Source organism: Odontomachus brunneus, unplaced genomic scaffold (assembly GCF_010583005.1).
Source record: "Odontomachus brunneus isolate Ranch 3 - 2012 unplaced genomic scaffold, Obru_v1 Obru_scaffold_029, whole genome shotgun sequence".
NCBI lineage: Eukaryota > Metazoa > Arthropoda > Insecta > Hymenoptera > Formicidae > Odontomachus > Odontomachus brunneus.
In genome coordinates, this window is record NW_022639479.1 from 2,177,735 (window position 1) to 2,195,055 (window position 17,321).

The 17,321-nt window shown below is 35.9% G+C and overlaps 1 protein-coding gene across 20 annotated transcripts in view; it reads right to left on the bottom strand.

Annotated features, from left to right (window-relative positions):
• The window catches only part of LOC116843001 (dystrophin, isoforms A/C/F/G/H-like), a 557,622-nt gene that overhangs the window by 528,618 nt on the left and 11,683 nt on the right, over positions 1-17,321 (bottom strand). For 18 of the 20 annotated variants that reach the window (XM_032812942.1, XM_032812944.1, XM_032812923.1 and 15 more), the window contains 15 exons: positions 6,697-6,758; positions 6,332-6,424; positions 5,695-5,772; positions 5,424-5,516; positions 4,694-4,783; positions 4,360-4,558; positions 3,930-4,081; positions 3,452-3,847; positions 2,574-3,215; positions 2,309-2,431; positions 1,753-2,232; positions 1,505-1,662; positions 1,064-1,431; positions 578-930; positions 47-481 (listed from right to left, as the gene is read on the bottom strand). In XM_032812942.1, the coding sequence (XP_032668833.1) occupies positions 47-481; positions 578-930; positions 1,064-1,431; positions 1,505-1,662; positions 1,753-2,232; positions 2,309-2,431; positions 2,574-3,215; positions 3,452-3,847; positions 3,930-4,081; positions 4,360-4,558; positions 4,694-4,783; positions 5,424-5,516; positions 5,695-5,772; positions 6,332-6,424; positions 6,697-6,758 (3,722 nt within the window). Of the gene's footprint in view, positions 1-46; positions 482-577; positions 931-1,063; positions 1,432-1,504; positions 1,663-1,752; positions 2,233-2,308; positions 2,432-2,573; positions 3,216-3,451; positions 3,848-3,929; positions 4,082-4,359; positions 4,559-4,693; positions 4,784-5,423; positions 5,517-5,694; positions 5,773-6,331; positions 6,425-6,696; positions 6,759-6,941; positions 7,323-14,479; positions 14,550-17,321 lie in introns of those variants that run through there. The other 2 variants (XM_032812943.1, XM_032812932.1) reach the window with 2 other exon arrangements.

The window sequence follows — 17,321 nt, forward strand, 5'->3', positions numbered from 1 at the left end:
TTATTGCCAAATTAAATTATTACTGTCAAATAAAAATATCACTCACATCAAGTTCTTCTGAGATTTCTTCTGCATCTGCAGCAGTTTTAGGAGATTTCTTCAATCTTTTATCTAGTTTGTCCAACCAGTCGCTTTCCTGTGCAACCAACGCTCGGAATTCTCCGTATTCATGACTAGCATTTTGTAAATGTCTGTAACGCTCGTATATACGATCCGTAACATCGGTCCATCGTGCATTCAAGAAAGTGAACCGTCTGCCGAGCTCTTGCACAGACGATCCTTCTGAACTTAACAGTTTATCATTTCCCATTTCGTTGAGATTTCGAAACTCTTCCACTCGTTTGTCAACTTTGTCTTTCAGTGCTTGATACCGACCGCGAACTTGGAAAAGCTCAACTGAAGATGTTATTCTTGATTCTACTGGTATGTCTTTCTCCAGGATTGACAGCCAGTTTGTGAAATCTTCTATACCATTTATAATCTAACAGAAACAGAGCCAATAAATAATCAATAACGAGCCAATAAAGAGCCAATAACGAAAGCCATTTATATTATTTTATACAGATTTCGTACTTACATCATCATTTTTCTTTAAAGCGCCTTCATATTTATCGCTTAGACTTTTAGCCTCGTCAACAAGAGAGGCCCATTTATATGCCACAGCTTCCAATTTGCTATTTAATAAACTTACAAAATTAGGTTCAGATTTCTCGAGCATTTTATTTGTTGATGTTCCAAGTGCTTCAATTTTCAATTTCATTTTATCCATCTCCTGAGAAAAAGAGCGAATTTGCTCTAATTTATGTTCCGTCCTCTCAACATTATCTGTAACGTTGTCTTTAGATAAATCTTCCAGGAATGATAATGATTTCATCAACCAAGATTCCAATGCAGAAAGTTCGCTATTGAAAATTTGTATAGTTGTAATATCTAAAACAAATCATATTGCGTTATATTAATAATGATTAATGAATGACAAATCGTAGTAAAAAAAAGTTTATGTCATCATAAATTTAAAAAATTTATTTTGCGTATTGCGTGCATATATTTGCGTTCTACTTACCTTTTACAAGAGTCTGCTGTTTCTCTTCTAAAATAATAGGTATATCACTCCATTTAGTATTGAGATCTTGCAATTCATCTTTAAATCGTTGCGCCGAGGAATCATTGTTCATTTTTGTTATCAGATCTTGTCCAGTAGAATTAACGTATTTGAAAATTCCCTCTTGTTCCTTTAACGAATTTTGTATATCTTTAAATCTATTCATTTGCTCTGCCATAACTTTCTCATCAGATATAATTATATGCTCTGACAATAGGACACTTTCCACATTATTAATGAACAATGTTAGATTAGAAACTGCCTCAATATACTTCTTAGGCGGTGTTCTATCGATGGCGTTGTTTACTTCGGTTAATCGCTCCGATAACCTAAGAATATTATTAAACATTTTATTAAACAATACAATATACAATGTACATGTATACCCGCAACGATACCTACATCGTATACAGTTTATCCCAATTAATGGAGAACATTTTTATATCTGAATCAATGTTACTGCTCTCTGTATTTGCAATTTGGTTTAACGATAATTCATTGGCTTTCTCTAGCATCTTTTTTATGCGCTCATCGTGGGATTTCATTGATTTTATTTTTACCTACATAAAATATTTTAATATTAAAATTATAGTATATATAATCTGTTTAATATGTATGTATATCTAAAACTGAGATATTTTCAAACTTACCCTAAATGGTTCTATCTGATTATTTCCTTTATTTGTATCGAACCACTTGGTATAACTTTCCAACATCAAATTCAAACTGGCTAGTTCGGTGCGGAATTTCTTTACTTCTTCCAAATAATCTATACGTCTTTTTATATCTTGGAGACGAGTATTCGTCGCCACCCAACAATTTTGTATGTTTTTAATTTTGGATTCTTCTTCTTCAGTGGATTCATTTGCATTTTTTAATTCTTCAATAAGTTGTTGACCGATTTCAAGAACCTTGTCATATTCACTCTTGTGCGATTCCATATCTGCGAGAGTATCTTCGTAAACCACTTTCTTCTCTTCCACGCTTAACTCATCGAATACCCCTTCTGAACGACCTATTTCTAAGTCGACATAATCTAACCATTTATACAGATGAAGCAATGCCGATTCAAATTCATGTTTAGTGGTACTATCGACTCGTCTTTTTTTTGAATCACTATGTGGTGTTGACTGAAAAAATGAGTAGTTATAAAGAACACTAAATCTAAAAGTAAGTATTAAAAAAAAACATACAAAATATACTTACTGTTGCAGCAATCTCTTCTTTATATGCTATACTCGTTACCGTTTCGGACATCCATTCATTTCCCTTAACAGTTGTTGTGCTATCTTCGGACATTAAGTCAAACTCAAATCCAGAATTCGTTATCTAATGCAAAAAAATGCAATAAAAGTGAGTTGTAGACTTCATCGAGAAGCAAAATATATATTATTTTAACAAGTTTTTTTTACAAGATATTATTTACTAATATCAATAAATTCTATAATTATATAAATCATAAATTATATACCCTTTGAGTTTGAACTTCCATAATTTGTCCTACAGCTTCCCATCGATCTTGCAAGTTTTCAATCTTTTCCAAAATATTCATACACTCCGGAGACGTACCGTGGCCATCTAAATCCTGGATTGACTCTTGTAGAGATGTTAATTTTTTCTCATTAATATCCATTTCCGCCTTTAGAACTTGCAACCTTTTTATTCGGTCTAGTACTTCACCGATTTCGGATGCCGGATTGGCTTCCATTTGCTTTAACGTGATTTCCGTTTCGTTCAACCACGCTACTAACTTCTTGTAATCGTCGGTGACATTATGCCAAAGTGTAGACACAGATTCCAATCGCTGACGTCGTTCCTCTTTCCACTGGCAGATGTGACTCCAGCGTTCACCGAGGGCGGACAATTGATCTTCCATTTGAGCATAAACTGCCTCGGAATTTTCTTCATCCACTACTACCACCATGTTCCTCATACCATCGACTACGTCTTGCTGCGCCTGAATATCTTGCTCTAATTCACTTAGATGTTTCATTTGCTCGTTGAGAGCAGACGGATTTAATTCTGCCGCCGCCATCATAGAGATCCTATCTTCCGTTTTTGTCAGCCATTGTCGCAACGCGTCTAACTGAGCCTGTTGCATTTGCATCAGGACCTAGAAATGATTATTTTTAGTTAGGACCATGTGTTGGTAAAATATAATTAATATTTAATTACAAGTGTAGAGTTTCAGAGAGAAAATATAAACGTATATGCGTAAAAATGAAGTCGTTTTATAAATGTATAATTTAACGTCAAAAGTTCGCGTAATACAAAGTTAAACATCAATGTTATGAATATTAAATATAAAAATGTATTATTTCCATGAGAAGGCGCGTAGAGTATATATACCTCGTGGATACTGGTTTGTCTCTCCATGGCGCGCATTCGTAGTCCCTCCCATCGAGAATTCAGTAACGACATTTGCACGCGAACTTCATGCTCCTCATCTTTATGCAATCCGCCCTCAGCTAACAACCTTGCACCTTCCTCTAGAACAGTCCCCACCCCGTCCTGATGGCCCGATAACTCCATCAAGAAGGTTTCATGCTCGTGGAATTGTTGTTTCAATATGTCTAGAGTCGAGCCCGGCTCAGGGGCATGATTCAATTTATCCTCCGCTTCCAAAAGCCATGTTAGAACGTCTTCGAGGGCGACTTGATAACCGCCAAGCTCAACAGAAACATTTGTAGCTAAACTCATCGGACGGGAAGCTGGCATTCCAAAATTGCCAAAGGACAGAGTAGTCTGCAAATTGATGTTTAATAGAGCCGACATAGTAATATGGCGTATGATTCGTTGCATATTCATTAAACTATGAAGCACGTACCTCTGTTCCTGGTGTTGTGACTGGGCTGGTACTGTCACTTGCGATTGAAAGATCTAGTTCACCAATATCATCTCCGGAGTGCGGTAATGATTGGAAAAGACACATAACATACATCATGATGGATTTTTTATCTGGCACTGAAGTATTGACATCTGCAAAATAAGATACGTGATAGGTAAATATTGGTTAACATGGCAGTATTGACAATTTTTCATGAATTTGCAATGATAATTAGAATAAAAGAGAGAGATGCAACGCAATATTTTATCTAATATATAATATGTCTCAAATATATGTAGTACAAGTCTAATATAAAACTGATATTTACATCTGAAAAGTTCAACATATATATTCTAAATACATAAGACGTGCGAAGAAGGTGTAATTAATATTACGTGCGTATGATGTATTGCGTCTAAAACTAAATTACCTTCGGGATCCAACAGACGCTCGATATTGAGATGTTCCTGTGCGAGCCGAAAGGCATGGTCCAACCTGGCATTTGGATGTTTACGTGCGATATTATTAAAGTCAAACAGATGAGGTTTCCACTTGTGTAAGATCGCGTTAAATGCTAATCCATCCGACCAAGACGTTGTAAAATTTTTAATATCAACATTAGGGTAACTCTACAAAATAGCACGATACAGGTAAATTATTTTACAATCTATTAATCTTTTGTTTATACATATATATATATATATATATATATATATATATCTTTTTATTAATTTATATATTGTTAAAACGTGCGAATTTATTACCTGCGAATTTTGGCGGCACCAAGCAAGAAGTGTCTTTTCTAAATTAGTCTGTTGTAATTCTGTCATCAAATCTTTTAGATGATAATGCACCTGTTAATATAACACATTAATAAAAAATACAATAATGACAAACACAAATCATCGATTAGGTTTAGACAAGGATTAATTTAACAATACAACTAAAAATACTGTTTTATTTACACGACTTCTATTATTCTTGTTTCTTATGAAATAAAAAAAAATAAGGAAAAAACATCGTTTGTCTGTTAAATATCTATAAAATAAGTTAATTATATGTTTAATTCTTACTACTGTCATAAAGCTTCGTTAATTCCTTTAATATTACTGGACTGAAATCATTTTTAGGCCATGCTTGCTCGATTCAGATTTATTGCATTCAAGAAATCTCCAATAGTCTTTAAGTTTGGAAATTGAACATATTCTATCGCACAAACTAGTTTCCACATGATTGATTCGAACGTTGTCATACGGATAATCATTATTACTTGATATAGCAAAAATATATATGTTACTCTCAGTATATTACTCTCAGTTTAATTTATGTACGGCATTTTTTTTGCCAATAGTAGTCTGTGGTTAAAAATTGGAAAATTAAACATTACTTTCAAAGCTACATCTAATATAACTTTGTATTATGAAACATTAAAACAAGCACATAAATCTATCATGGTTTACGTAATTCAGTATTTAAACAATTTATCTAACTTACTTGCCAATGTAGAATAATACTCCATACCAGACCGAGTGTTAATTTTGGATTACCATCGACGATGTCGTTGCTACTAATATTAACAAGTTTTACCTAAAACATCAACATAATATAGTATCAATATTAAAAAGCCTCAATTATCATAATGAAAGCCTCAAATATCAAATTATTACATATAACGTCAATTTATGTATTTTATGTTTTAATCAATATTTAACTGCTTATACAAAATCAAATAATGTAACATAAATGTTGGCAGTTGCATACTTACGTTATTCTGCTCGAGGATTTGCAATGCTTTGTTAACGTTATTAAGATGATGCACTCGCATTCGACCGCGTTCCCTTTTCTGTAAAGTAACACATGTATTTCTCCTTCTCTTAAAAAAATAAATAAATAAAACAGGAAGATTCTCCTCGGAGTTCACGTGACTTATTCTCAGTACATAATCCTTAGATTTGTCTAATTCCGCGTCTGGCATTGTGCGAAATAAATTTCAACGATGAAAGCGGACACCTGCGTGGGGTAATGCAAATGCCGCGGTATACATCTCGCGAATGGAACAACATTCTTTTGCGTCTACCGCGCGCATTCATAATCGGCCGCGGTCTTATGCAAATACTGCCTGTGCACCTGCTCCGCGGCGATTCTACGACGGTGGTATGTGAACGCGCTGACGTGAGATGCTTTTAAAAACGATTTTATTGGGAATCACGCTCACGGCTGTGAGTAGTTTTAACAATCGTCTACGAGAAACTTAATCGTGACTTAACAAACAACGTTTTCTCTTTCTCTCTCGGGTAGTGTATCACCGATGCGGAAAAAACTCTCGCCAACAAAATCATGGATCAGCGCGTTGCAACTAAACGATTAATGCAGCGCACAAACGATAAGCTCATTGTACTTACATAAGTCTTCGAAGTGAGCACTTCCAGAAGGGACAGCAGGCGATTGCCATCTCGCAGGTCGACAAACAGATTAGTGATCGGATCATGATGATTCTAAAAAAAAAAAAACAGATTAAACATCCGTCTCGCGTTCTTCCTCGCAAGAAGCATCTCTCGGAAGATGCTATTACATTCACCGTGTTATGAGATCTCGATAACGAATGTATAATCTATAACAAATAGCAATGCATGGCTACTCGTTGCATCGTGAGCGCGAAAAATTTCGATGAAAGCGAAACTTTTCGACTGTTACACCGTAACTCGGCAGAAAAATTTAATGGAAATAACAGGCAGAACGATGGAATGGAACCAGGTCGATCGCTTACTTTGAGTAACTGCGAATTTATCCATTTGGCGAACGTCTTCTTCTGCACGTCTTCGCGTTCATCTACAACATAATCATTAATAATTAATCGACGAAAACATTTATTGAAGAGTCTTAGAATATTTAGGAGTAAACATTAATTTCGATTTAAAGGGAATTGCAAATTCGAATCGCATCTGTATCAGGATTATAACCACAATGTTCTTATATCTAATAATACGATATCGTAACCGGGTGCAAACTTACGAGCTGGTTCGCCCGCCGAATAGATATTATCGTACTCTGCGAACATTTTCCCGGAATTTCAGTCTTTTAATACACGCCGGAGATTTCTGAGTGCATCATGATGATCGTCGAGAAGCGGGAAACGTTCGAGTTTCCAGATATCGCGCATTCTAAATGAATGCAAACACGCCATCTGGACACGTACCAGAAACTCAATCGCATCGGTTAATCGAGACGGCATACTTGAATCTGATTGATCCTCAAAAATCGAAAGTTAATCGATCGATCTAATCGACTATCGAAAGTCGAGAGTTTACACTCGATCTGATAGGTTATCGAAAGTCGAAAGATTTAACCACGATCTAGAATTGTATCTAACACATATTCGTTGGATACCTGGATATTGTAAGAGGGAGAGAAAGAGAAAGAGGGGGGAGAAAGAGAGAGAGAGAGAGAGAGAGAGAGAGAGAGAATTGTATCTGACAGTGAGACCATTTGTCTGTGAATACTTGGCACGTGTCAGAAGATTGAACGTAAAATTAAGAAATAAATAAATCAATAAAAATATAGTTTCATATTTTCAATTAACACACACATATAATCGATATGCAAGATATGATGTGCCTGGACATGATATGTTTGACATGAAATCCTCAGGAAATATCTATTTAGTGCACGTCACATACAGTCGACTGATTAAAAGCCGATTTTTCGAACTTCTTAGTAAGTTAACAGTTAAATCATACGCCTGTCTTTGTTTAATTTGAAGGAAAAACAAAGACAAACATATAATTTAACTATTAATTTAATTAACTTATCAAGAGGTTGGAAAAATCGGCCCCAAGTATGGCAATACTTTCTCTCGATGAGTTTTGCAATGCATTCCGTATCCAACAGGAAAACCTATTTCATTAAAATTACTAAAGAACAAATTCTCCTATTGGATATGAGATACATTATGAAATTCATCGAGAAAAAGTGTTGGCTTAATCAGCCAACTGTACTTTAGATCTTGCAATATCACGCACGCAATGGTCATTGAATACAATAGCCTTATAATACATGAAGTTATACTATTCTAAAACTTCCTATGAGAAATTCACACTACGTTCTAGAATGATGTAAGTCAATGTGTTAAAACCATCATGCCGTGAACACTAAAAATAATACGGTGAGTACATATGAGACATGACATATCGTTTCACTCCGATTTCCGCGTTGCGCGTTTCATCAGTAGTTTAAGATAAATTCGCCATATACAACGCATTAAGTAGAACAACAATCGTCGATCTACGGTTTCGTTCTCTCGCCTAGAGTCATTGCCTACGCAGAGATGGCGGCGGCTCATCGTCTATCGCGTTGACATTAGTTGACCTCGGCTACTGCAGCAGTAAACTCAAAATTTAGGTCAACCGGGCAGAAACTCGTGAATGCAGTAAGCACCTGTTCGTTTTATAAGATCGCCCAGCAGTCGAGAACGACGTCGACGTCGTCATCGTCCGTTGCGTACAATAGCGAACTGATCAGGCTGATTTCATGCATAATGATGCAACCGTCTTATAAAAGTAAGCGCGTATCGACACGTCGATAAGAATAGAAAAAGGATAGGTGATGTCAGCTCTTTCGCGCGCGTTTCAGTGTTTACTGAAATATACGAAAGCCGCGAAATCTCCGATCGCCACTCCTGCGTGCGCGCGCGCTTCACGCAAAACATCCTTCCAACGCTAACGTGTTCTGCGCGCGATTATATTTAGCTGAGCGACACGTGCACGCTCGCTGCATCGCCGCATATTAAATTAACGCCACATAGAAAGAACTCGTGACCCGCCTTAGAGAGCCATGAAGAAAGACTTTGTCGATGGTAGTTTTCCAGCTACTGACGCTCATCCGATTCGCGCTTTTCTCGACTGTACAAAAAGTCTCTCAGGGTATACACGTCCTATCGGATTTTCCGACGGACTCGCGCGAAAAGAAACGCGAACCTTTTACGTCAATCAGCGAACATGGGAAACTCACTTCACAGTACGAACGCGACATCCCCGCGCCTGTCAGTTGGAAAGATCGACTCCTCGCTCGAAAGCCCCATAGCTGGGCATTCTGACTCGAGTCTTGAGGAGAACACACTAACCGACAGACGTTGTTAGACCGACGGATGGATGAATGGGACATGATACTTATCGTTCAGGAAACGCAGCTACGTGAGGAGTACGCAGGCGGAAAGAAATCGCAAATGGCAATCACGTACTTAACGTGAAGTAAGTCGTAAGATTGACGTGCATAAGGTAAATTATCAACATCTGGACGCAAATAATATTATATAATATTGGTATTTAACTCTGGATATTCTTCTTGTTTTAGTTTTTAAATACGAGTATTTAAACTTTCAATGTAAAATACATGTATATATTAAAAAAAAAAATATATATATATATATATATATATCTTCTTATTTACTATATTAAAAATTTAAATATTCGTATTTAAAGGTTTTAGGTAATAGACTTAAGTTAAAAAAGTTTTCTTTTATTTTTTTTACAGAAAAGTTATAAAATATATTGAAAAGTTAAAAAATGTGCGTCTTATAATTTTTGTGTACAAATATTTCGGAGAAACTTCTTTAATTCGTGTCTACAAACTATTCAGAACCCTTAAAGATCAAAACAATAACAATGTCCAGAGTTAGATATCAGTGTTATTAGTGTCCAAGCATTAGTACTATCTTAAGATAATCTTTCTTTCTTTCTCTCCCACTCTCTCCTTCTCTTTCTCTGTCTTCTCGGCATATTCAAGCTTTTACCTCGCAATAGCTTTAGGGCCATTGAAAGGTTAGATACTATATCGTTAAGATAGAGATATTAACATGATCTTTGTCGGAAAAAACGATAAAAGAGTAATGTTGCTTATCTTATTCTATTCATTTTTTCAAAAACAAAGTTACACCAATCGATTTATTAATAACGAGTCAATTTAAACCTCATATTAAATGGTCGCGTCAAAGCGCGAACAACGAAAATGCATTTGAAATTGCACCGCGATCATTAATGACTTATGACGTTCAAATATTTATGAACGAAATTACGATTTTGTTCACAGGGCGGTGAAATACCATCATCCAGCCCTGCAAAAATGTAACGCTGCCGAATATGGTGCAGCGAGTTCTTGCTTACGACCCGGCGGTTTCTTTCTCCTCCGAATGCTGTTCATCTTCTGTCAAAGGGTCTTATCGCGCGCGGCACCGAGGACGGAATCGCGTATAACGATTTCCTGTCTTTGCGACAATCGGGAACATACAGAAGACAACGTGTCAGAATTTAACATGAATAATTATTTCGACGAAGTCTTACGTAATCGTTAACGAAACTGAGATACGAATAATTGAATGAACGATGAGTGACAAGAGAATGGAATATTAATCAGTTAGGATATATTAGCGATTTCAGTTAATTATTAACTCTGATTGATTATTATTCCTACGCGCACAAAATGATAGGATTTACATGAAATGATCTCCGAAGATAAATTAATAACTCTTGTGCATTCAAAATATTTAATATTAAATTGAATATATCTTTGAAGTCGTAACACTTGTGAACACTATTGTTGAAATAATAAATCCTAAGAAATATTTATAATTTTACAGAAATTAAATATTTTTATTTGTACTTTTATAAGCTTTATATAACGAATACTAAAGTAGTATTAAAAAGTTAATATAAATCCGGTTTATCTATGAGCTAAAATCGGAATATTTCTTTTTCAAAATCAACGTAAGATATTGTCACTACACCTTGACAAAGTGTACTTTATATCAAACTGAACAAAAAATATTTGTCAAGGCCTAATTTGGTCTACAAACGGCTCTGTTTACGTATGCACATCCGCTCGTTTTCTTTCAAAGCAGTCAGTGTAAACGGTAGCATACTGGCATTAAGCAAACAGAGGACTCGTGTGTCTCTAAATACTTCGTCCAACTATAAATTAGCACGTATGAATGTGCAATTCCAAAAAGCACGCGGCTGTACAAAATCGTATCTCGACGTTACGTATCAACACCGCACGAGCTTCACAACTTTCATTTTAATCATTTCTCATAATAATTTCAGAAAACCCCAAAACCAAATTCGTTAACTTCGTTAACATTTTCAGTTAATTATGTTTTACAAGAGTCTTTTCGATTTTGCATTTTTGTGGCAAAAAAGCTCGAATAACAGTATGCGATTTAAAAGCAGAGAACAGTCTTGTTAAATATTTGCAAAATAAAAAATGAAATTTCTCGAAAAAATGAGGGATCATTGGGATGTCAATAAACGATTCCGCCGAGAAATTCATATTTCACGATCCAAACCAAACGACTAACACGTTCGCGCACTTGACGTGATAATCGTTCATTGCGTTGAATCGTTAATAGACTGCAAGCTATACTCGCACAACCGACGCGACGATCGTGAGGGTTGAACGAACCGCAAGTTCGCAACATGTAACACCGTTAACACATCGATAACACATCGTCGGGGAAACAGTGCCAGCCATCTGAAACTGCCGCTAAACTTAGCCAAATGCGCGCCAACGCATCCTCCCTCTCTATCCAGCTGTGAGAGACACATCAATGATCGATCGAATTGAATTTTTCAGAGCAATCAGCTTTATACGCGAGTCGCGTTTTACTATTTAATTGCCCAGCGTCAGTGGTCTCTCCTTCATCAAGAAATTATGCGTTTCGAATATTTAACAAAAATTTAGAATTCAAAATTCACAAGCATAAAACTAGCAAAAATCGATTTTTTAGGAAAGAGCTACCTTCCCTAATATTTATTCTAAGAACAGGAAAATACTCTGCCTTTATCTTTATAGCACATCAATGTTTCGTAAGCATCGCCTACAATTTTACATTAACCTAGATACGTGGAGCTCTTTGTGTTCAAAAAAATAGAAAAAAAATCCGAAGACTCTAAGCCACTTTCACATTCGGAACAGATAATGACTCCTTCGGGTAGATATTAACTCTCGAGTTTTTTGTCATTAACCCATTAAATACCTATTCAACCCGGAACAATCGTTCTTGTAAACTGCAAAACAGATGAAAGCTCTAGGACGGTCTAAAAAAAAATGCGCCGATCGGAGGACGATTGCACGCTTCGCGTTATTAATGATGATCAGATTGGAGCTAATTACGCCATTCGCGGCATACCGAGTGTGTTTTGCGGTACCGCTGTCGTAGCAAGATCTCGAGTGTCAGTTGCCAAGGTTGTACCATTTTTTGCAATGTACCATCGACCGAGATACGAGAGAAACATCTTCTCGCGCGCGCAAGAGAAGATGTGGCAATCCTTAGTTTAGCAAATCAGACCCATCATTTTCCACGTCTTTTTCCTTCGAATTTCAGCGAAATATACCGCCGTTGGAACTCGCGCGTATTGAACTGACTAAAAATTGCGATCCAGAAGAGAAAACTGAACGATTGGACCAGAGAGCGAATATTATTCGCATGCGGATATGGATGAAGATTCGCGTTGATGTCTATCGCGAAAACACCAAACGTTTCGACTGGCATCGAGCGTTGCCTCTTTAGTATCAACTCCCGAGTGAGCTGCGGCTTCGATTGGCTTCTCTCTGAAGTATGATTTTATACATCGAGAAAAAAATATTTATTTAGCGGATACTAATAACATATTTATTTGTGCTAATATAAAATCTTTTTTTTTTCAGATATGAAAATATACATTTTCTTAAAACTTTAGTTTTTCATGAAAGAAATTGTTTATTCTGTTTAAATAAAAGAACTCTAATTTCAGTAAATATGTTTTTAATATCTACATTGAATAAGTATTTTTTTTACTTTTTAGATACTTTTTCTGAGTGTATTAAAAAGCCTCTTCATTTTTTTTATTGGGAATTATCGAGATGGTCAGTCTACGAATAGTTTTTTGAGTCTTTTTTTCGGAACGACATTCGAAGAGAGGAGTTCTCGAAGGCACTTCTCGCCTCTTCATTATAACTAAGAAGTGCTAGGAGGAACAGGGAGAAGCAAAACGATAGGGAACTCGGCCGGGCGTTTATCGTTTAGATCCGACGATAGAACCGATTAAACGTTTTGTATCGATTTTATCGGAGCAATGCGCGATCAGTTGCTACGAAAAGTGCAAACTCGCACGCGAGAAAACAAATCAGCCTGATCTAATAGAGAAACACCGCAAGACGCCCATCGCCGGCAGTTAATCGTTCGACCAATTTATCGCCTGAGTTAAATGCGTAGCTGACTACTTCTCGCGCTGACAATGTACGCGATCCTCGTGTCTGACGAATAAAATACAAAACAAGACGGCCACGTTTTGATATCCGTATACGCGAGATTGAGTAGAGACCATATTCGCGAGCGTTATTCGTCAAAGTTATACTCGTGTGCTCGATTATCGCTGAAAGTGCCTGAAACTCGCTTGGTTTGTTGACATTAAACGTGACTCTGCTACTATAGCGAAACTAAAGTCAAAGTCATACTTGGCGTTACAAACACTGCGCCAGACTGTAAACTTCTCGAGAGACTTCGCTCTCTGCACAAGGTTACGATTATTGTTCGAAATTTGAGCATACTATAATAACACATGGGGACTAGTCTTAATTTAGAACAAATGTGCAATCAGTCGTGCAATGACTTCAAGAGAAAAAGATACCTTGACGAAAACATATTTCGAAAGTAGCATAAAAATATATTTTGAAAATAAAAAATAATTATTATTGATTTCCTAATATTTTACTGAATATATTATGGTCATATAAGTTACCCGCTATTTTTTTCTGGAATGCATACGTCTTATCTGAACACAAGACATATGTCCAGAATTTACAGAAATAAAAGCAGATAATCTATTTTGACTGTACAATGGACTGCAAAACAGTCTAGATACAACGAAATTACAAATTCACAAAACTGTCAAAATTGAGAATCATTACTGACGAACTTCAGTAATTATATTATTACTTATTATTCCTAATTATATTATTAATTCTATTATTATCCCGTGAGTCCGTCGGTAATAACTTTCAATTTTGACAGTTTATTGACCTATCAATTTCATTGTATCTAAATCGTTTTATAATACACTATACGTATTTTAGTTTTATGTCAAAATTCATTTTTCAGATAAACTTTCGTAAACGCTTTTATCTTAACTCTCAGTGATATCGATTGAACAATAAAGAGATTCGATTGAACAATAAATTATTCGAATCATGCTCACTAATGCGTTGTTAAATCGATAATTTGATAAAGATTTTTGGCTTTTTATCCGGTAAACTTACATGCAAAAAATGATTAGCCGAAGAAACTAAAATATAGCTGCAGTAGCTGCAGTATCATTGAGATAGAAACAATTTATTAGTTACTTAAACTTCGGCGCTGCAGCAAAAAAATATTCGCTGCTGGAAAGATAAATTGTATTTTATGCCTTCTAAAAACATAAAACTGACTCCACATTACAAATCCAAACTAAGGTTTCCCGTTTTTAACAGAGATTAATATTCACTTTAGTGCAAACATAAATACTGGTGTCTTTCATACTTACATAATTATGCTATTCGATCTTTATTTCACAGAAGGACAATTTCACATCCGTCGGAAGCGCAATAATTTCCTCTTTCCCATGGTCTTTGTTTCAAGTCGCTACGACGTCTACAAGTGAAGTTATTAACAATTGTATCAATCCACGGCCAGCGTTATTACTGAGCGAGTTGTAGATAAGTCGCGACGTGACGCGTGAACGGAATGCGGAATGCGACTGTTGCTTCCGGGCAATCACCTTGAGCGACACCCATACCGAACTTAGCCCCGTACCCCCACTTTGCGGCTCAGATAAGCGTAGTTGCACCTCTCTCACTCGTTCGCTGCAGGCACGCGATCATTCAACCGAGTTCAGTGCACGAGAACAAGTGCCAGTGTCACATCAGCGCAAATTTCGAGCATCAAATTTGATGTCGATGTTGCGGCTTTAAACAGCCATAACTCGCGAATGAGACAACATAGCGACATAAAACAAAAAGCAATCTCTTTGGCATGCATTTCCGCACGCGTCTATGGTGCTCTTTCATTATCCATTTGAAAAAGTCGAGTGTCGTAACCGATTAAAGTACGGCAGACACGATCACACGAGCAATGCGCAATCTCTTACACTTACGGTCAAATTATTGAAATTACTTTCTTTGTCTCATCTATTATAACATGTAATGTCTATTGTAACAGTAATGAAACTAATATTATTATTGTAAATCAAAGAGAATAATTATCGTGGCTTTATTCAATTTCATGAACTCTATTCGCATACAAGCGTTGGCACGCGTTGTATTTAACATTCTATGTATATTTCCAACGCCAACAATATATAAAATATATAATAAAGAGATTATATGAAGAGACACAAAACTTGTTGTTTTATATATCCATTAATTATACAGTGTCTAGATATAGATTTAGATACTCATGTGCGGGTAGTTAAATAGAAAAAGTTAAATAGAAAAATCCTGTACTACTTTGTACAAACTCTGCCACGGTAATTATTGAAGTATTAATAAAAGAAAATTAGCCAATTAATGCGCGCGATGTTATGTAAGTTATTTAAAAATAACTGCCGCTTTCGAATAAATATACGTTTTTACTTCAGTTAGTAAATTTGCTAACTTCAGTTAGTAAATTTGCATATCATAGCGAATACATTTTATCGATAATAGCCAACTCATAACAATGGTAGCAAAATGATTTTTATTAGCTTTTTAGCTAAGTTCGAATCAGCTACTAAGATTTACATCCAAAAAATATATAATCTCATCTTTAGGATCCTCTTGTACATGGTCTCTCAAAAAGATATTCTTTTAAAAACAAAAAAAAATATTCTAACACCCATAGGAAAGAAGTCTAATTGCATAAAATACTATTTCTCGTAATCCCATATTCTAAGTAAAAACTTTTTACCGAAGGAGTATTCCTTTTCTAATTAAAAAAAATAATATTGTACTCAGATTTTTATTTTCCTTTTGGTTTTAGAAGAATTCTTTTCAGACTATTTGTATAAAAGTATTTACTAAAGATAATATTATATATTTTTGGGTGCAGCTAATATTAAAGTCATTTCTTTACGTACATATAATGTATACGCGCGCGCGTGACCCGTGCGCATATAGAAATAATACTGACAAGGATTAAGAGATGAAAACGTGCCACCGGGTGCATCTCTACGATTTGATGGCGTCAAGCTGGGCGCGCACGCCGGGAGCACCTTGTATACCCGTTCAGCAAACAAGCCGACCGACCAGCCGGCCTGTCGACCGCGTACAGAACAATTGTTTAAACGAGCTGACAATGCGGAGTACCGAGCGGCTGCGAGCTGAGCGCGCGCGACACACTTCTTCTCTCCGCTGTTATGTCGAATGTATGTGTCCCGAGAGCGCGTGTCGTTGGCCCTACTGACCGCGGCACCAGTATACGAGAGCTTCGGGTCAAACGTACTGATGGGACCGAATAATAATGCCAGTGCGTGCCTTCGTGAGACTTCAACTACGGCAATGAACACGCCGCACCACGCGAAATTATCGAGAGCCCGCATAAAACGCAATATAAGTCAGTGATGGTAGCTCTCTACCGGGTGCGCTGATTTCTATTTCCATCGCGCAGCGATTACATCAGATGTCGATTGTCGAGATAAATTCTCTATCGTGGATGTAACCCCATTTCACTTCGATTTGCCGTACGAATAAGTAATGCGCTCAATAAGAGTGAAATCGGTGGAACCAACGGCAAGACGCAACGCGTACAATTCGGATCAAACAAGGAACGAATACGAGACGAGGAAACGACGACTGATCGATAAAAAATCAGGTATACTCTCTAATTTGCGCGGCCAATTAACCCTTTCGATTCTACCTTTATTTTCTGAGGAATTTTAAATGTGTACATTATTACATATAGAAAGGTAAATTAAATGTTAACGCAAAATGAATTTCTCAATTTACTATGAAAAGTGTATACATAGGAAAAAAAACATTCCTGCTTTGAGAATATCTTTATCTTTGACATGTAAAATGAGATTACATAACGTTAAACAAAGATAAGTTACTTGCATCAATACATACTATATGATTCAACAAAAAGAAATATATTTCTATTATTCAAAAATAATTTTCACGAATAGAAAGCACAAAATATTGGATTAAAAATACGATATTTTTAAATGTCGAAAAAAGATGTTACTATCATTAATCATATTATATTTCTTATGGAGTTGTTACAATATTCATATAAAATTATAACATCGTTGAAATTCAAAGTTTTAAAATATCTTAATATAAACAAAATTAATATGCTTAAATTAATATAAAATATATAAAAGCAACATATCATTGCTTATATATGAAGCA